The 20,476-nt window shown below is 44.8% G+C and overlaps 2 protein-coding genes across 3 annotated transcripts in view; one reads left to right on the top strand and one right to left on the bottom strand.

Moving 5' to 3' along the window:
- The window catches only part of LOC135371212 (putative uncharacterized protein DDB_G0271606), a 27,177-nt gene extending 17,565 nt beyond the window's left edge, over nucleotides 1–9,612 (top strand). For both annotated transcript variants that reach the window (XM_064605281.1, XM_064605280.1), the window contains exons 2-6: nucleotides 1,384–1,604; nucleotides 7,405–7,561; nucleotides 7,670–7,810; nucleotides 8,508–8,706; nucleotides 9,246–9,612. In XM_064605281.1, coding sequence (XP_064461351.1) covers nucleotides 1,417–1,604; nucleotides 7,405–7,561; nucleotides 7,670–7,810; nucleotides 8,508–8,706; nucleotides 9,246–9,424 — 864 coding nt within the window. In that variant the 5' untranslated portion in view covers nucleotides 1,384–1,416 and the 3' untranslated portion in view covers nucleotides 9,425–9,612. The remainder of the gene's footprint in view (nucleotides 1–1,383; nucleotides 1,605–7,404; nucleotides 7,562–7,669; nucleotides 7,811–8,507; nucleotides 8,707–9,245) is intronic.
- The window catches only part of LOC135371213 (probable 28S rRNA (cytosine(4447)-C(5))-methyltransferase), a 25,129-nt gene extending 4,653 nt beyond the window's left edge, over nucleotides 1–20,476 (bottom strand). The window contains exons 1-19 of the mRNA XM_064605282.1: nucleotides 20,282–20,476; nucleotides 20,109–20,142; nucleotides 19,864–19,946; nucleotides 19,669–19,787; nucleotides 19,114–19,203; nucleotides 18,990–19,042; nucleotides 18,843–18,928; nucleotides 18,641–18,734; nucleotides 17,958–18,063; nucleotides 17,390–17,479; nucleotides 16,039–16,126; nucleotides 15,192–15,332; nucleotides 14,426–14,565; nucleotides 12,961–13,050; nucleotides 12,735–12,857; nucleotides 12,233–12,330; nucleotides 12,040–12,164; nucleotides 10,778–11,092; nucleotides 10,412–10,445 (exon numbers count right to left, since the gene is read on the bottom strand). Of these exons, the coding sequence (XP_064461352.1) occupies nucleotides 10,414–10,445; nucleotides 10,778–11,092; nucleotides 12,040–12,164; nucleotides 12,233–12,330; nucleotides 12,735–12,857; nucleotides 12,961–13,050; nucleotides 14,426–14,565; nucleotides 15,192–15,332; nucleotides 16,039–16,126; nucleotides 17,390–17,479; nucleotides 17,958–18,063; nucleotides 18,641–18,734; nucleotides 18,843–18,928; nucleotides 18,990–19,042; nucleotides 19,114–19,203; nucleotides 19,669–19,787; nucleotides 19,864–19,946; nucleotides 20,109–20,142; nucleotides 20,282–20,378 (2,004 nt within the window). The 5' untranslated portion in view covers nucleotides 20,379–20,476 and the 3' untranslated portion in view covers nucleotides 10,412–10,413. The remainder of the gene's footprint in view (nucleotides 1–10,411; nucleotides 10,446–10,777; nucleotides 11,093–12,039; nucleotides 12,165–12,232; nucleotides 12,331–12,734; nucleotides 12,858–12,960; nucleotides 13,051–14,425; nucleotides 14,566–15,191; nucleotides 15,333–16,038; nucleotides 16,127–17,389; nucleotides 17,480–17,957; nucleotides 18,064–18,640; nucleotides 18,735–18,842; nucleotides 18,929–18,989; nucleotides 19,043–19,113; nucleotides 19,204–19,668; nucleotides 19,788–19,863; nucleotides 19,947–20,108; nucleotides 20,143–20,281) is intronic.

Below are 20,476 nucleotides of genomic sequence, written 5' to 3'. Positions count from 1 at the left end.
AAGCGGAAAGTGCTCGTATATACGTGCATTCGAAATTGTCGCGTGCATAGTGGTATTCTGTCTAGCGTGCACAGCATCAAACGTGACAGTACAGTACACACACACACAGTGGCTTTTCTGTATCGTGTTTCGGCGTGAATTCTAAAGTAGGGGTTTGATATCGGGAAAAGCTCTTTATGCTGTCCGGTGAGATTTTGTCAATGTTAGTTCTATGGGTTCAAGGGCGCGCAGAAATGGTATCAACCATCGTAGCATATGAGATAGGAGGATAGAAGTACATGACAGGATTAAGTTTATAGCAGGATAGGATATAGGATCGGGATAACTGTTGCGAAAACATAAGTCAATCGCCTTGTTCCTTTGAAGTGTTAAGTATCACGTTGGTGCTCTGATTTGGCAGCTTCATATTTATCGTAATTGTTTACGTCGAGTGCTTATGACCAACTGAAGGTCCTTGATCTGTTGATAGTGCACGTAACAACCATAGCGTGTTATATCGCACGTGACAAAAGTTGTACTTCTTCGGCTCATGTTGGAGCGCTGGGCTTCGGGCTTCGCGACGATATTCATCGTAATATAAGCACGTTTGAGGTTTAATTACCTTCCTCATCTGCTACTATTCGTAACGGTTGCGAGAGGAAGCTTTCCCGAGTTTGAACAGGTAGCGACCGAAGGAATATTTAACCGGAGGCTGTAGATGACAGATGCAATCGGTCGTGAGTGTTCTTGGCATTTAAAACCGAAGCTGGAGATACATCTTGCGCAAGAGGGCAGTTACTGAAAAAGGTTGGCCAGCTGAAATGACTCTAACCCACATCTTCTGGATTGCCGGTTCAGTGTTCCTGTGTTCGTCTCAGAACATTAATTTCCATAATAAATCTTGTGCCGGCACACAGTTTCACAAGCGCAGCGCTCGCCTTAGTTGCGTTGTCCTTGCTATAACATACACGAACCCTGTATGGGTAATATTCCTTATATGGGCGCGCGTGTGACTTCATCATCTCGTTCTCATCAATTAATCATCATGTATGCCGCCGTGATCCTCACTGACAATGAAGGTTGTATCCTTGTGTTGTTGAAGTGCAACCTTTTAATAGCTAGTTTCAGTAAATCGTTTTCATTCAAACTGTTCGCGAACGGTTTTGTCACGACCCAATCAGGTGATTACATTCTGCGTCACTTCCCCTTCTCATGAGTCGTTTGAGGAAAAACGATTCACTGAAACTCGCTACAATGTCTCGCTCCACACGGTCCAAGGAAGCTGTTGTTGTGTGACGTTGTTAGTGCCTACGACGCCAGTCGTCGTAGATAGATTGTATTGTTGTATTCACACGTGGTGAGTACACGGATATCGAATACAAGGACCGTTTTTGTCTGTCGCAGGGTTATACGAGCAAGGTGACATAGCGGAAGAACATGCGGACGTGTGTGGTACTCCTAGCGGCCGCGTTGCTTTGCGTGGCACTGCTACAGCTGGCTGAAGCTAAAAAGCAACAGCAGGAAGGTCGGGAAGTTACAAAGAGCCATCACCACGGGGGATACAAGAAGCACCACCACAAAGAGCGTCGACACGAAGGCCACCAGGGACAGTACCATGACAAGGGGTGAGCGGCTGCTTCTGTAAAGCGTGCTTTGCCTGCAATGTCGATGTGGATCTGCGCTTTTTCAGGCCGCTATTTCGCCGGTTCAATGAACGAGTTCATATCCAAGGTGGATCTAATCGAAGGGCTCGTAAACTCTAAATCAACAACTTTATTTTAAGATTATGAATGGGGGAATTTCGTCGCCAAAGGCGATACTCTACCCCATCGCTGGTGGTGATGTGGGGAATGCAATAATGAACCCCTTCACAGTAAGGATAGAAGTCCGATTGTGTCCAGAAAGGTCAAAAGAACTTTGAGAGCAGAGCGTGGGTAGGCTGGATTCAGTCAGGGACCAAGCAATTTTGATAGGGAGGAAGGGCGAGAGTCCAGCTGAGTAAGTGTGCAGATTACTCTAGCAAAATACTGTTCAGGGGCTGATATTGCAAAGGTTAGTCACAAGGCCGGCGTCTACGGCAGGGGGGGGGGGGCAACTTCCCCCCTGAGCCCGACCAAAGGGGCGCAAAAAGGCAACTTTCGGGGAGCAGGAATACGGGGGGGGGGGGCACAAATTTCCCATCTTGCCCCTGGGGGCGAAATGTAGACGACGGTACTTGTCAGTGATACTGTACTCGCCGATATAACAGAAAGACTGTTGAGAGCATCTCAATTTTGATGACACGAGACTTTCGTGCAGAAGGCTGCACTCCTGAAGAAGTGCAGCCTTCTGCACGAATGTCTCGTGTCATCAAAATTGAGATGCTCTCAACAGTCTTTCTTTCTGTTGTGAATCTCTGTCGCTGGATACTTGCACATTGCTCTTCTACGTACTACGATGTCGCCGATATTACCTCACTTTGCTGTACATCATCACGTACTATTCTGGCGTGAGTCTGAGTAGCTTCTCATCTAAAGCTATAAACCTTCAGTCTGCTTCGTAAAACACCCTTGCGTGCGAGAGCACAGTTTGCGTCCACCGGCGCCACACTACAAGGCAATGGCCTATTGGCCTTCCTTTCACTTGAGTCGCACTTCGCCACTCTAGCTGCGTCCACAGCGTCCTCAAGTGCTGAGAAGGTTAAACAATGAGCTCTAAAGTTTCTTCGTGCGTCCACGTTGCTTCCACCCTTCGGGGACCGGAAGTTGCTTTCAAACCAGTTTTTCTTTCGGTTTTTATTATTTTCTCGCTCGTCCGGCAGCGGTAACAATTCTGCCCTTTCCTGAGACAATAAAAAAAAAGAAAAGTAGATAAACATCGGGACAAAAATAAAACACATAAAACAAAAAAACAAGTGTCGTTAAGGAGCACGAAATCTTCTGGAACAAACCCAATTTTCTGTGACCATTATGGTGGCTTCGTGCTAAGAGCATGCCGTCGTAAAGCCCGAATCGGAAACGTGTTCAACCTATGCCGGAGCGGGATACCTATCTTTTTTTCTTTCCAGGTATCATAAAATTCTCTATCATGAGACGGAAATGGCTCAAGGAACGCGGGTCGAACACTTGAACGTCGAGTGAAATGTTACTCGCGTGTGCGATCTCTGGTGAGGTAAAAGAAAGTGCGCGCGTTTCATGCTATATAGAATTCGTTTTGCTCGTCGAATTGACGATCGAACCATTGTTGCTTCCGCAACACATCGTACATATCCATTTCCGGGTTCCGATAGAGACCGCATAGGGAAGCTGAAATATGCAGCATAATATGGGCGAGCTGAATATCTCAGCGGCGTAACGTACGTACGCACGCAGTCGCTCTGCTTGGTTCGATTGGATCTGCTTTTGATGGAACAGGGCGCTCTCGTATCAGAAATGTAAGGTGTATGTACTGGGGGGGAGGGTCGACGTTATCACAGCACAAACGGACAGTAACAACGCCACCGAGACATAGATGACCTGCTTATTATCTCATCTCACTCCTTCACAAAGTGGACACATACTTTTTCTTTTTTTCACCCAAGCGACATCTCCCAGGATACTCCCTTTGCTGTTGTTGCGCCAGACAACATCCAGTCAATCAATCGACCGACGACCAACCAGAGTACTCCAACGCAAGATGTGCAAAATATCACGGGTTTTTGCTGCCACATGCACGCGACATCCCAATGTCATCACTTTTCGTGCTCTTCTAATCATGGGAAATGTCTTGGCAGCTCATCCTCTAGATATTTCGTAGCAGACGACAGAGCCGACGGTATCGTCTGCTATGTGTGCGGGACGCTACTCCAGATATTCAGGTGCCCTGCGAAGGTTCAACGTAAGACGCGGTACAACACCCGTCCCATGAATACCCTTGTTCTTTTTTTTTCTTTCTTTTTTCTCTACAATATTTGGGGATGTCGCTCGTGTGAATACACGAAGAAACTCAATGTCGTGTGTCCGAGCCTATGGCCCCAGCTAATCGCCGCAGACGATTTCAAACACAAGCTCTCTGTGCCTACCAAAGTTGCCCACGCGGTGGCGGCTCGTCTCCATAGCTACGGTCACCGAAAGCACGATCATGATTGGCCAACACCTAATGACTGTCATGTCGTTTCAGCGATGATGCGTTGTATACGTGGCGCTGGCTAGCGTTGGCTGTATCCTTCAACTGGAATCGCCGTATATTCTACATTCAAACAAGCAGAAATGAAGGTAGAACTGAAGCCCGGCGTGCCTCTCCGCCTCCAACACAAAAAGCTAACAATGATTTTTAGCGCATCATACGCTATCGTTTTTGCGCACGTAAGAGATAGCGTTGGTTGTGCGGCGCACGCGCAAAACATAACGCGAGCTTTGCGCAGATCCACTACGCTATCCCTTACGTACGCAAAGGCGATAGCGTACCATGCACTAAAACACGCTAATAGCACATCCAGAGTGCTTGTTTGGCCACAATGTCCTACTTCAGCGAAAACGAGCTTCCTCTTGTTTGTATGGTGGGGGCAGGTGTCGCTGCGTTTACGATCTCGCACAGCGGCCACACTTATAAATCCACCTCGGGGCTAATCAAATTGCCATGACAACGGCGTCCAATTAGGAGACCTATTGTGCTGTGTGCTCCGGTAAGCGCATCACACAAAGCCACAAAGTACACGTCCTATCCGCCGCGAATGACTCTTATAGCTATAACCCATAACTAATCCGCAAGCTGTCTTCCATACAGCTGATGCATGCAGAGCTTTTATGCTCATATTAAACCCGTCATTATCCGGTGTGGTGCACAATTAACACATAAGTATACAGCAGTGCACGACGAGGCCATTCTTTGAAGGTCTTTGCTTGAAAAAAAAAAAAAAAAAAGCTGTGCCAAAATATGTATTGGAAGGTAATTAAATGAGTTCCATTGCTCCAGATTGCTCTACTTTTGTGTAGTAGTGACTTGTTACGCTTTCCGCCACCTCTGCAAACCCGAAAGCGTTAGTTGCTGGCCACCTCATTCGGCGCGTCAGCCGTCTCTTTGTCACAGGCAGACATCCACAAGGAAGGTTGAGATTGGATTTTTGCCGCGCGCCTCCTGGGATTGCTGGCTACGGGAGTTCAGCGGAATGCGGGGAAACATCGCTTACGCGCGGCCAAAAAGGAAAACTGGGGATTGAGATCGATGTAGAAATGTGGATACTGTCGCTGCTGGGAAGAAATTTACTACGGAAAGGGAGCTGCGGGAACTGCTTGTAAAAGAAAGGGTGGGGGGGGGGGGGACGAACACCCGATGACATTCCGTCTGCAACGTTGGAAGCCGTCAGAATGTTCGCGTCTTTCGTTTCTAAGAATCTCGCTCGTAATCGTGAAACTTTATTTTCTCGGGACAAAATGTCGAAGGCTTTCACCCGTAGAGATTTACACTGTGCGAGCCAATAAAAGCCGCTGTAAAGATGGTCTCAATCGGTGTCATTGTTTCTGAACCGCGCTGGTTGTGTGCCGAACACAATCTCCCGCATAGGAAGGTTGCCCCCGCCTCTTTATCACACCCCAATTTTTTTATTTTTTTTTTCGGTGTAGAATGTTTTCCAACGGATAAAAGGAGTTTCTTCGAAAGAACGATCAGCGCAGGCGATCTACAAAGCAAGTGCGAGGGCTCTGTTGCACCCCCCCCCCCCCACCTTTGAAAAATTCTCCTCGTGAAAAGAGCGCATCGCGGAGTGACGTATGCTACTCCCCCTCACGTGACCAGTGACGTACGGCGACACAGCTCAAGCATACAAAGAAACAAAAAGGCTCTGGGGGCACTTTCCGCGTCACGCGAGGATCGCGCCGGTCGTCAGCGGCTGCTTTCTCCGACAGTCTTTTGTAAGTTCGATTGCACAGATACAGGGTGTCCCACCGAAAAAGGGCCAGATGCGGCTAAAGAAAAAAGTGTTTGAGTGCTCTACACAAATGGAACCCGGGGGGGGGGGGGGCATTCTCTAGAATACTCTCGTGGAAGATGTGAAAGACGTCATAGCTTTCTGCTGCTGCAGTTTCTTTTCGTGCGCAGTTAACCGCGGGATGTATGCTGCGGCGCAAACACAAGATGTTCTGTAGCAGGCGACAACAAAAGACCCAGACCGTCAGACTACACTCTATGTGCGCACTGCGCCACTTCCGATATTCCGGCACAGTGCGGATGCTCAACATGACACCCGCAGCGGAACTTTTTTTTCTCCTTGAATAGAATATTCGGTGGGGGGATGTCGCTCATGTGAACACGCGGTAAAGAGCATACCTATTCTCCTACAATCCATTAGCGCCACCGCCTAATAGAGGAGGTCGAAACCCCCTTCTTTCTATCTGATCGATGACGACGATTTGGTGCTTTATGGCTCTTGAGCTACTATTTTACCTGATTGACGAACATGTTCTTCCGTTTTTGGCGGGTGTGGCACATAATTGGTGGCGCTCTTCCGCCGTCCTCAATATTTGAATGGGTTTTCCTTCTGGAGCTGCTGGGATCGACCCTTGGTGTTGCTAAACCTCTAAATAAGGAAACGTTTCGGGTTGCACTGCATATCTTCCTTTTCGCGATTGCATCAGACATTCAGAGCAATCTGTTAACCCAATTCGACGCGTGAGTGAGTTTCTTCTGAATACATTTGCGCGATTTTGCTTACTTCGTGTAACTCTGACTCGAGAAAGTAACTAAAAAATAGATGTGAGGGAAGGCACACGCGCGAAGAGCGTGATTTCCTCTCACTGGATCCCCGGGCTCCAGAAATGTACGCGGTTTGCGTTAGTGCACAAGTCTTTGCCGCAGCATACATAGCCGTGCACCTCAACCGTGGAGTTACCCCCTTATGTGGGAGAGTGACCAATGAGATCGTTCCACGCGCAATAGGGGAGAGAGGGAAACCGCGGAGCTGCGCAGACAGCTAAACTATGGGAATGGCCGCAGCTCTCGCACCTCTAAGCTTGACGCGTACATGTGCTTGAGGGTTAGTACCTCCCCAAGTACGACACATCGAAAAACGACTGTTTCCGACTGTAATGCGATCCACCACTATCTATCGAAGTTCTTGTCCCATAAGGCACCAATACACCAAACACCTACCAAAGTGCCATAAACCTTTTAACAATCGGTTGTGAAGCGTTTCATACTTGTTCTTCGATGGGTTAAACCCTTTTGTGTACGTGTAACCCCACAAAGACATACTTCCGTAATATACAGACTAAAAGGCCTCTAGCATCGGCAGCCACCATGCAATTGTACTTTCTGCACGTTGCACATATCTCAAGTACTCTCTTAGCACAGTGCTTCACCTGAAGTATGAAAAATCATAACTGTCATTGTTTACTCGATATTAGACAAGCACCGATGGCCATAGATATATGGCTCTCTATTTTAACCTCTAAAAATTTCCTTTGTGTCTAGCCATAAAGGAAAGCATGGCAAGAGGTCGAGAAATGAGCAAGCACCAGCAAAGGACATTGAACCGAGTCTGTCACAGGGAGAACAGCTCGATACGAAGACTGTCACTGAGAAGCCTCGAGAAGCTCACCAGAAGGAGCAGTACAAGAAACAGACCAAAGTGAGTGTTCTCGTAAAGGAACACCATCTCCTCTACAGATTATTGGTGTGTTATGTACCGCTGTGATGCAGCATTCTACACAGGTACGTTGTCCAATAATAATTTCAGGGTAAAAAGCAGCAGCAGCATGGATCGGTGTCACAGGAACAGGGCAAGCAATTCAAGGCGAAAGACGTGAAGAAGCAAGACTACAACAAGGGACATAAATCGAAAGGGACCAAGGAACAGCTGCCGAAACAACGCAGAGAGGTAGGCAGATGTGCACAAAGTGTTTGTTTTGTTTCGCTGCATGCGAAAAGTATTTTTCTCTAGTACGCATAAAAACAATTGGATACCACAACCGTGGTTTCCGTTTACCAAGTCTCCGGCGTGAGCAAGGAACGCTGGTGCTCTGTGTGTGTGAACTTTAGTGTGACTGCCAGCTCCAACCCTGCTCCCTTCATACCTCCATGCAAGTTTCAGTAGTTTGTTATAAGTGATTCAAAACCAAAAGTGACCATCGTAATTGCAAACATTTCCAAATGCCAAATTACCACGAAGAATGCAGAAGAGTAAGCACACCAATTGTCATGACTAGAGCGCGGATAGATGTGCACTAAATGCTCGTGAAATATGCATCCAACTATGCAGTAAAAGCCCTTGAATATGTGCAATGTTCTCTACTGTTCTTGCTATGTATGCAATGTCTCAAATACATATTTGACCAAATTTGAGCTTTTGGTATCAGAAGGTAGAGTAAAGCTGCCTTTGTTCAGGAGCACACGATGACTTGAGCAACACATCGAAATCATCTAGTGGAAAGCTTTGCTTTTGGCATTACACCACTGTGCAAATTAAAATGTGAACAGTCTGTCTTCGTAACAGTAAAGAAGGTAACAAACTACAGCCCATGTATGATGTTCCGTAGTTAGTCTGTGGTAGAAGCAGTAAATGTTTTGACTTCTAGGTGAAACAAGAAAAGCAGGAAGAGCAGCCTACAGTTGAAGACAAGACCTCAAAGGCACCTCAGAAGGAGGGTGCTAAACCTAAAGTGGAAGAAAACGTGCTGTCTGCGTCACAACAGGATAACCCTCCCAAGACAGAGCAACGTTGTCCTGGCAGCGATACCCAAAGAGATCAAGCCACCAGCTCCCAGTGCCAAGCAGGTACGTAGCAGGACACAGATAGTCTTCCTCCATGAGTATGTGGAAGCAGTAAGTGAGAACTGCTCTAGCAAGATGTGTAATGGCCACAAACTGATGGAAGTTGTCCACAGAAGCACATACAAATTGTAGATTTCACGGTCTTAAATAAATCACCATGACATCCCTTTGTGACGTCTTCTGCAGAGCTCTTGCATAGCTCTCATGCTACGATGCACCATGGTGTGTGGACCTCACTAGAATGTCCACAACACCACCGCATCACAGTTACAATGTTATGCATAGCCCTCTTCGAGCAAATTGCCTCTATGCATTCCTCAGTGAAAAGATGTCAAATTGATTCTTTAATGTTCCTGTTTTTAAAGGATCAGAATGCAGCATTTTGTCGTGCTCAGAGTTGCAGGCAGCATACTTGTCCTTGGGAAAACGAAAAAAAGTTTATATTGCAGCCAGTTTACATGGGGATTGTGCCAATGCTGCTGGACATATTTAGTTTTAAATGTTTGTCCCAGACTTCAAACTCAGCAGAGTTTATATTGCAGGAACCACTGCAACCGGTCATGACCAGTGCTCACAAACCAAGGTGTCTATTGGCCACGGGTGTCAAATGGCATGTGCATGCCCAGAAACGGCAGTCTGCTTTGCACTCAATGGAAACTCTCTGGGTGTCTGTAAGACTCCAGAGCCAGACGACCTCACACGAGGTGTCTACCTGAAATGAGTCTTCCGGTGGAACTGACGCTCCTCAGGTCTACATATTTGTTGATCGTAAGCATTGTCAGCGTAACTCACAGGGTTTTCCTATGTGCAGACACTCATTCAACACGTTTTTGTACAATGCGTCACCACTTCGATGTTTGTTAAGCTTGTGTGTAAATAAGTTTTAATAAAATGTCTGTTCAATTTTTATCCATGCATTGTTGAATGCAGGTGTTGCATTTTGTTTTGTATGGTTGAACTGAAGGAAACAATCAAGGTGTCGTGCAAGACATGGGCATGGATGATGCAAAGGATGGGTGTAAAGTAGTCAATCTGTATGAATAAATACCACCTTATCCCTCACGATTGCAGTGCCCTCAAAGCTTTGACATAGGACTTCGAACCTTATCGCAAAGGGGCTCATTATTTCATTCCCCACATCAGCAATGTGATAGTGTTGCCCCTGGTGATGAAACTCCCCATTAATCTTAGAAAAAGTTATTGTATAATGGCAGAAGTCTTGTGAGAAAGCCTGGAATTATCAATACCACTGTATCACTTAGATTGAAATGGACAGGAAAACCTGCAGACAGAGTAGCTATAGCAGTCATGCCACCTAATGCTTCATGGAGGCACCCATGGATGTGGAACATTGCTAAGGACACATGGCCACAAGGTCTCCCCTGCTACAAAGTCTGCTTTCCATGTTTGGTTTACATAGAGCTACATCTTGAAGTGGGAACTGAAGTTTTTTTTTTTAACACTGCAGGATCATTCAGAGCATGGCAACTATTTCTATCTGGTTATAAACACTGCATCATTGATTACTTTGTTTTTCTGGGATGAATGTGTGTTATTGCACCAAACAGCTATGCACGGTAAAGTCGTAGGACCTGTATTATTAAAATAAGCAAGGGCTGTATTTCATACTGTACTGCTCAGAGAAAATATTTTGAAGTCTGAGAATGGAAAAAAGCTTTATACTGAAAATAATGCATGTCAAGCTTACCATCATGATGTAAAGAGGCCTGGTACAGTAGAGCCTGCATGATATTGCAGTAAATTACACATTTTGGCACTTCTCTCTGCAATTTTCTATTCTACATAAAGAAACCTATCTGAGCACAATGCAGGTATATACCATACCTGCTACCACAGAGAGAGAAAAAAGTGCTTCAGCAAATGGAGCCTCTTTAAAAGCTACGCCATTGGCTAAAAACAATCGACTCAGTACCCATTCACTTGAGGATATGTAGACTAAAGGCCAAAGAAAACTAAGGACGTGACCAGTGGACAACTGTCAGAAATGAAACTACCCACCTGCTTTGAACTAGTTTGAACAGTATCTTACAACTCTGGTTAGTACTTTATTCACCTGCCAAAGACTTCTTTTTTGGCTTTTTGGACATTTTTCGTGGCTTTTCCTTTTTTGCCAGTTTGGGACTTTCCTCTTCACTCTCTTCCGATATCCTCTTCTCGTTCTTCTGCTTATTTTTCTTCTTGGGACTTGTGGATGGCTGAGCACTTTTTCTTTTAGCCGTCTTCTGCTCCGTGACTGACTCCAGGTTATCTGTCGCCTCTTCTGTTTCTTCCTCCTTCAACGTCTTTTTTGAGATCTTGCTGGTCTTTTGTGGCTTCTCTGAACTGGTATGGGTTTGACTGGCACTTCCTTTTTTTTCTTCATTGTCTCCTTAAAACAGGAATGCACCAATGATTAGGCTAACACGCGACATGTACGGAAATAAAACTTCGCACTGGACCGTACCGTAGAACATCTGTGTACCATTTGCTTGAGAAAAAATTAAGCAGAGGAGGCTACAGAAAGGTGAATTTTGGTTGGAAGATCTGTTCTTGGGAGCATGTGAAGCACCTGCTGCAATTCATACTGGGCCGCCTCCACAGCGTCAATCCCGCGACCCTTTTTAGCTTCGGCTGCGACTTCTTCTTCTCCAAGATGAGGCTGATGGGTTGCCGATTCGACATTGTGGAGGATTCGCGCCACATGCTCCAAAACAATACTTCCAGGAAGCATTCCAACATGTCACAACATTTTCAAAGGAGGTGGTGGCCAATTTTAAATAAAGTATGTTGTTATCTCTTTATATTCCTAGTCCAGGAGCTTTTTTAATCGCACCACATTGCCCACACTTTTAAAACAGAACCTTACCACATAGCGTGCTCTTCGCCAACCACCATCTCGAATGACATCGTTCTGCCCCAGATTGGCTAGAAACGGGAGGCGTACACCGTTTCTGTGACACTTACGTAGTTATGGTAATTGTCAAGAAAAGGCGTACGCCCTGCACTTTCCACAAATCAGGAGTGATAAGGGTACGAGTTTGTGCAATGGTTGGCTTTCACTATTGCTATGTGGCGAAGCTACGTTTTAAGAGTGCACATTTACCCTACAGAGCTGTGGGATTTCTGCAAGCATGAGTGTCACAGGTGGCACCATATTATTACATAAACATAAATGCAAACATAAACACAAAAACAGAGACACAGTAAAAACATATTTGATTGGCTACTCTTAAATTCCACTTAGAAGGCACAAGCACAGTTCCTAAAAAATAATAATAATAATAATAAATAAATAAATAATGCAAGGGAAGTACAAAAACTGTTCAAAAGCACTACCTGTTACTGGAATGTCATTGGAGAACTTCTTTAGCTTGGCAACAAAGAAACCTTCCATGTTATGAGTATGTGGATAAAATCGACGTGTTCTATTCATTGATGGATGAAAGCGGTGCTCTCGATACCTACAAAAGAGAATTACGTGCTCATTTATGTGCTCCTGTCCTTGATCTAAAGCTAAGCAATGGCTCACCGAGTCATTCCTTCACGTCCGAAGTCCAGACCAGTAGGTACAAGCTTCACATTCCTCTTTTTAAGAGCATAGTCAATTACCCACTCATTTTCTTCTGGCTGAAATGATATGATGCACCATAAATTGAAGTGCAGCAATTGTATGCCAAGTTTTGTGCAAATGCACGAAAGGCCAGAACTTGTGTTTCGAAATTATTGGACTGAGAGGGGGACTCAATTTATTGATTCGTTATATTTAGTGCTCAGTCAACATTATGTGTAGAGCCTGAAAGTTTTGGGGAAATATTTTTTTCTAAATCTGGGGGGGGGGGGGGGGGGGGGGGGGTAAAAATCAGGTAAATAAACATGCGCTCAAAATACACAAAAACATACACTCTGCAGAATTGTATTCGACACCTGCATTCTATTTTCTTTCTGTTTCTACACTTTTTCACTCTGTACCACCTGACAAAATGGGTCATGATGACCTGCATTGCAAAAGGGCGGAAAAAGCACCACTTTACCAAGACAGAGCAGGTGCTGTACACAATGTAGCCAGGCTTGTTGTTGCTGCAATCTGCACAGTCAATAGCAGAGAGGATTAACTGCTTCTGAAGCTGCGAACACCTCAGTATGTCTTTTTCTTCCTAAGAGAATTATTATTATTAATGTGCGATATAGTACAGCTGACATTCGAAGAACAACGCATAAGAGAAGAAAAATCTCATGTGTCCCAACGTCGATACGTGCCTTATTTGTTTTAACTGCCTGATCCTTGGAAATTACTCCAGAGCCACTGCATGGTGCATCAAGGAGTACTCTGTCAAAACCAGTCACTACCTGTTACAAAATTAAGAACATTAATTCATCAGCGCAACATTACCACTGCCCATCTTGTTTCATTATGTTTGTACAACATTTACATATACTACGGACTTCCAATGCAAGGTGAACTGTAACCGTGTATTCACATGAACGACATCCTTGCGGAAGACCCCAGTGGAAGAAAAAGCTCACGGTGCCGAATTTCTGTCCTGTGCTATGTTGAGCATTCACACGGTGCTGTAACATCGGGAGTGGCGTACTGCGCACTTGACAGACGACACTTGGCAGATGAGACCATCAGCACCTTTCCCGTCTTCTGCTACGAACTATCTTGCGTGCTGCGTCGCAGGAGATTCCCAACGGCTAGCGGTGTGCGTGAAGACACGACACTGAGCACTCAAGCTCACATGACAGCAGAAAGCTATGGCGTTTTTCGCATCTTCCACAGTAGTATTCTGAGGAATGTTGCTCGTGTGAATACAGGGTAAGAGTAACTTATGGCATATGGAGACCTCGAATAACTGTAGCGAGGAGAGGATCTAAATTGCTCTCAATATCCTGATGCCATTTTCCGTGTACTAATCACATTAGCGATATGCCTACGCAATAGTATACTGAAAGAAAAAAAAAAAAGCTGCTTACTGGACAGAAGCTCCACCACGTGTTATGTTGAGCATTTGCACAGTGTCGAAATATCGGAAGCTGCCATCTGCATCTTTTCCTGTCGTCTGCTATGCAAGGACCTCGTGGCTGTGCCACAGTATTTTACCCATGGGTAGCAATGGACGAAAAGATACCACACTCAGCACTCGTGCTTACATGGCGGCAGAAGGCTACGATATTTTTTCACATCTTCTGTTGGAGTACTCTGTGGAATGTTCCTGATGAGGGCTGCCAGATGAGCTTTACCACATACATATCGCAGCATAACCAGAGCCTGGTATTTTAGGATGAAACCTGGCACAACCGATTTCAACCCCCAATTTGCATCATTCTCACATGGGCTAAAATATGATGAATGAATGCTTCGCACTGCGCATTCAGCACAGATGTCCAGCATCTCATGTTTTCCCCTACCTGATTTCACCCAACTGTACACTATATTAGGGCTCTTGAAATCCATTCTTTGCCCCCAAATTTTCAAAAAATGGCTTTGTATTACCACCCACACTCCAGGTAGCACAAACAGGGCTGCTCATACTTCCACAGACAGGATGCAATGAAAAGTAGCTGTACAGGCCAAGCATGCTACCTGACATCAGAAGTTTAAGTGGTGGTGTCTCTCTTCTTTCACCCAACCTCGCCTGTCACTTCTCTCCTCAATACAGAGACCCTGTATACCCCTAAGTTACAGAAGACCAAATAATGGCAGCATAACCAAGTCACCCACCTCAGGAAATTTCCTGCCATCATAAGAGCATACGACAGTGTTATTGATGCCCAGCCGATGAAGGTTGCCCACTATGGCCTTGCAACGTTCTTCGTGTATTTCATTAGCAAACAAAATTCCAGTGTTCTTCATTAGGGCACCTGGATGACACACACAAAAAAATTATACATGTTAGGGAGTATGCTAAGTGGTGCGCACTGTACATCAATAGGACAACTCAGAGCAGCAGAGTTACGCTCTTGTGCTTTACTGATGGTCCTAAAACCACAAAATTGGACACACGATTCGACCACAAACAGCCACAGTGACAATGCATCTCAAAACACCCCTTGTGAAGGTGCAGCAGCATGATGCCCATTAATGCAGTGATGAGAACTATTGACACTTGTTTGTATGACTTGCAACAAAAGCTGCTACAATGTGAAAGAGCAGAAAAGTTTCAAGGGTTACAAGTTCTCATTACCTTCTATAAGCAGTTCAGCTGTCTCAAAGCTGCTGAAAGATGCTGCTGCCCATAAGTGTGTTCGTCTGTGTGAACATAAGTGTGACTGGCAACAATGTAAGATGTCAGTGCTGATGGCAAATGCATGTCCCTGTGTTTCTTAGTGTGTTGAAGAGATGGCAGATAGCATGGAGTAACTGCTAGCACATTTAACCAGAAAGCGAAGGGTGTTGGTTTGAAGCCCACTTCCTTGTGTCTTTTCATTAAATGTCATTCTTTAATTCGGTGGGTTTTGCTATAAAGGATTTACACAACATAATATACCGATGTGCGTTGTCTTTCCTCCAGGTGCAGCACACATATCAAGGATTCTTTCATTTTCTTGTGGTGCCAGTGCCATAACTGGAAGCATAGATGCTGCCCCTTGCAGTATGTAGTGGCCAGCAAGGTATTCAGGTGTGGCACCTTGAAATGAATGAAAAGCATCGTTTGTATTAATGAACATGAAGAGGGCACGGCATGTAGAGCTCTGGGCTGAGGCCCCTGTATCTTGGCCCTTCCAGGCCACTTAACAATTGCCAAGCAGAACACATGTACCCCGGAAACACCATCTCCTCAGCGCTTGTGTCACAGGCTATACAGCTGAGCCCATATGCTAAGCTGGCTTTTGCCTGGCTTACCTTTCCTTTTCTTTTTTAATAAACACATCCCCCGCCCCATATGAAACAATACTGACTGAAACGTGGATGTGTGAATTCAATGATTATATCAGAGCACATTGATCATTCATAAAATGGAAGCCAAAATAATTTTTGCTGAAATACAGCTGTACAGGTGAAACTTTGCGAGCATAAGTTTTTCAAGAAAAGGTAGAGAGCACGACTCGTTTATGTTTGAAGCAGTTTTGTGTCACATTGCTTTCTGGCATGCCCTATGTGATTCTGCGTGATGAAAGCCTGCAGTGTGTACCCTTCGCACAGTTCAGAAGCAGTGCTTATCCTTTTATGATGTAATCAATCAGACCCGCTCAATTTGAAGCAGGAATCACATCTGTTTGTAAAATTTGGCCATTGTGAGGTACGTGAACATTTTGCAAAATGCACACATAATGTGAAAATGTATCTTAGAATACTTTGTACAAGGATGCGCACAAATCAAAATATAAACCCACCAATAGGTACTTGAGAGTCGTAGACAACCAGGCCAACCTTCGACCACTTGCCAACAGGATCGAGGTTCACTCCCCTGTTTATAAGAGCCTAAAGAAGAAAAAAATAAGAGAGAGTGCTTCACCAGATTTCTGGGGATACCTGGCACACTTTAACATCAAATTGCAGCAACCGTAAAACCCGTTTCCCGAACACACAATAGTCAGTCGAAGCACACACAAAGTCTCTTAGTCACGAAACAAGGTGTGTGCGTGTGTGCCTTGTAGACAAAAACACAGACACTGCACCAGGCTTACTATCATGGAGTACAAAAGGTAGGAGATAAAGCTTCCCATTGGAGTGAGCACGAGCAAGCCACAAGAGAATGTTACTTTGGGAGAGAAAATAAAAGGTGGTTTCCCGTACCATGTGACAGATGGTGCTACGGTCTCGTGACCTTTCGTGTTGCACTTATGCGTTGGGTAACAGCATAGGAATAGAGGAAAGACACCCCCTTGATGCACTGTAGAGCCACTTCCACCAAGCTTTGCTGATGTAAACTTACTGAGAAATGTGAGTGATGTTTGGCTTGGAAACATATTAACAAAATAATTTGTACCAATTGCATATCATGTATTTTTCAGTGCAAGCCACGAGAAAAGGCCCAACTCTGTCAATGCTGTTAAGCAGACGATAGCTGAGAGAACGGTTCTGTTGCTTCGGTGCACCCGATTCCAGCACACGAGAACATGTGACAGCTAGGTCCAGTCCTGCGAGACAGATGGCTGTGTGATCTGGTGCCCTGTTTTCGCAACATTCTCTGGTCACAGAGGAGAGTGAAATTTCGCCTTGTATCCCTCTTTCTCAGTGGTTACTATGCAGTTAACAGCGTGGCCAATTTGCACTGCACATACACATACAACTGCAGGCCCCATTGATAACCATCAACCAAATGCACATGTTGAATGTGAAAGCAAAAACGGTTGTTATGTGAGATAAATGATGGTAAAAAGTCCAGTTACAGATGGTTTACCTTATATATGTACCCTTACCTGGTCCTATCTTAATTCCTTACCAACTGAGAGTGACTAAGACTCACTGGTAAAAATCATGTTTCACTTTGTGAGTTCAGACAGGCTCCAATAATAAATTAATAAATAAATAACTTAATTAATAAAACCTGAAAAGTCACATGTTCTATTGGCTTTAGCACTACACTTTGCACTTTAGAATGTAATACTTGGCTTCTCGAACTCAGAAAGGCCTTAATTGTCAAACAATGCCACAGCCCCACCCAGTTGATACCAGAATTCCCGATTACCCGCAAAACACAAAGACAGAGAAAGTTTGGCTCTAGATATAGAAAAGCATTACCTGTGCTATGTCTCGACGTCGCGTTTTTAGAGTGTTGGTCCGCATGGTGACTGGCCGTGGTACCTCATTCGCTTCCAGGAACTCAATCAACTGCATCAATGAATAAAATATCAATGACGTAAGAACTGAACAAGGTGCTCTTCTCACTGTGTTTAGGGTACAAGCCTTTCGGAAGATTCTGCCCTAAAGAATCAAGTTCCTCGTTCTCGCAATGAAGTTTTTCGGGACATCTCGAGCGAATTAAAATGTAACACTGCACCTTACATGTGATACGAGGCATATACGTACTCAGAAAAGAATGGACAGCATGGGTACCAAAGTCAACTAGACAATTATCAGTTGAAATATGTAGCATTTAAACAGATGTTTATACAAATAAGAGGCAACTGTACATCTTCGACACTGCGACCAACCGTGCTTTCAGACGCTAAATGCTAATGGCTAGAGTAAAGAGCAGAGTAAAGAGCAGAGTAAATGCAGCCCGCAGTGTGTTCGTCCGTATCAAATGAATCCGAGCAGTCAGAACCCTAAATAATTTATGATGTATTATATGAGCAAATAAAGTTACCTCTGCTGGACAAAATAAGTCCATGAATCTCTGCATTAGAAACTCATTGTAACTGTAGTACTCGCACAGATCATTCCTCAGCACTTCCAAGTATTCGACACGAGATCTGCAAGGAAAGTAAACACGAAACAGTTGTGAAATTTCAGCATCTGCCCTGAAGCCACGTTCACACCACGACCTAATAGATTATAAGGACCATGTCATAATGGGCAAGCCCTACGAGGAGCCCAACCGCACGATCCGCTATGAGCGCTACACGTCGGCCCGCGAGATCTACATCATGATTGAACAATGGAAATTTGAATTTTGAACGCGCAGCAATGGACATACAATACGGTAGCAGACGACAGCAACAGCTCCTATGAAAACGCGTAGAATGATGATGATAAGCAACATTAGAAAAAAGCATCTCCCGTGGGACATCCACCGCATGTGCAAAAATGCTAAGGTAAGCTGAAGTACAAAGTATTGTAGAAAATGAGGAAGCAATAACCGGCCCGATGAGTAGTGCCATCGCTAGCTTCGAAATGCAATGCTGGGAAGGGACGCCTATGACATGGTCGTTATAATCGAGTAGGTCGGGGTTCACACATAGGACACATATGAATGTGTCCTTCTATCCATGCTCCTGCTGAATTAAGCCACAAGAAACAAAAGTGAGACAAAAAAAAATGAGAACTTACTTTCCTTCTTCTCTTCGTTTTCCAAAGTCTGACAATACGTGAACAATGTCTTTGATCCTCTGACTTATTAAGGCCAGATCTGGAGGCTCATGCTGTGGTTCTCAATTAAGGAAAGCATGATGATGGTAACACTGTTGTGTACAGCCCATAGTGCGATGCACGATTAAAATATAGTCTCAAACAGCCTTATTCAGAAGGATATTCTCTTTTTCAATTTCCTGTCCGCTGGGTAGGGTGATGATTTCTGATTCGGCAATGTTTGTCTTCAGTTCCTCTTCTGCCAATTTTCTGAGCAGAAAAAAGCGGTGCACTGTTTACCGCAGAATGGTGGCAGAACGCCTCAACTTACTCATCTTCTTCCTGTCTTTTCTGCAACTTCCTCGATTGTCTTTCAATTGGAAGCTATCGTGAAAATACACCCTATTTCAGAACCTGCACGAAGAAGCCTGCAAAACTCTCATCTCATTCATTACCTCTTCATCTTCCGAGCTTTCACCGGCTTCCTCAGATTCATCGCCACCAAAGTCATCTTCTATGGGCTCGTCATCATCCATTCCTTCACCCTGTGTGGCAGATCTCAAATTAGTGATATGCTCCCATCAAGACATTCAAGCCACGAAGCAATGAATCAATCTAATGAACCGATTTTGTGAATGGAAATTATTTACGTAGATGAAGGAATCTGAGAGAAAGGCAGGTGAGAGACAGTTATACTGAAATAGAGCAGAATGCATCTGCAGTCACCTACTCACCATTAAAGTGCCACGGTGGGTTTAAAACATCACGCAGATTGCGCACCCTGCGGTGTTATACTTCTCAAAGACAGAGATTAATTTTATGATACTTCTGCATTACACAGAGAAACAATATTTTGGATAATGCTACAGTGTGTGACACATGGACTGCAATATCATAAATTTAGTAGGTTCCTGAAGACACGAGATTTAGTCTGTTGTGGCAATTTAATTGCTTGGGCATGTACTGCAGCTCAGCGTCTGAGGTAGAAGCGAAGGGTACGCCTTACGTACCTCCTCCTCTTGGCCACTTTCATCAGATTCCAACAGCTGCTTGGCACTCTGTTTTGGCTTCAGCCATTTCTTATTATCATCCGTGAAGCCTTTTCCATCATTTGTTTCTGCAGCAGCATGTGAAGGCAACAGTAGCAAGATCGTGAGACAAGTCACCAGCGAATGACTGACACATGCTAAGCTTCCAAAATTTACCGTCCAACTCCTCTTCTTCTGATTTTTCGTTGATGTGTTTCTTTGCTGCGCCTGCTGATTTCGGTGTTTGTGCCTTCTTAAGTCTGTGGACGACATGAAATAAGGTGACGGCAGTACAAGTGCGCATCGTACTAAAGCGACAGTATGAGGGACAGGGACAGAGAGAACGACTGTTGTCTCCTGTAGAAGCAAGCTGCCCTGTTACCACATTATTATGGGCATCGTAACATATAGCTACGGTTTACCTTTTCAGGGCCCGTCGGGAAAGAGGCCGTTCAGCTAAAAATAAACAATAACATTCCCTCAGTAAGTGGGGATCGTGCTGTCATACAGTAGTCGCATCAAGCGATGAAATGTCAGCGATCAACAGATCCGTGCCTTGCAACACGTGCGTGCCTATCGAGTGGTTTGCACCAACCTTTTAAGGATTCCAGAAGCTGGGGTGGCGGCTGTATGCGTGCCTTCCTCCCAGGCCCTCGTTTAGGCTTCTCGGAATAATTTGCCTTCCGTCCCATTATAAATTACTTGGAAAATATGCAGAAATGCAGGCAGTCGACACAACACCAACTACTACGCGCCACATTGGCTTGTACGGGATATGGATTGGACACTG

The sequence above is a fragment of the Ornithodoros turicata genome, chromosome 10 (assembly GCF_037126465.1).
Source record: "Ornithodoros turicata isolate Travis chromosome 10, ASM3712646v1, whole genome shotgun sequence".
Taxonomy (NCBI): Eukaryota; Metazoa; Arthropoda; class Arachnida; order Ixodida; family Argasidae; genus Ornithodoros; species Ornithodoros turicata.
This window is presented reverse-complemented; position numbering and strand designations above follow the sequence as displayed.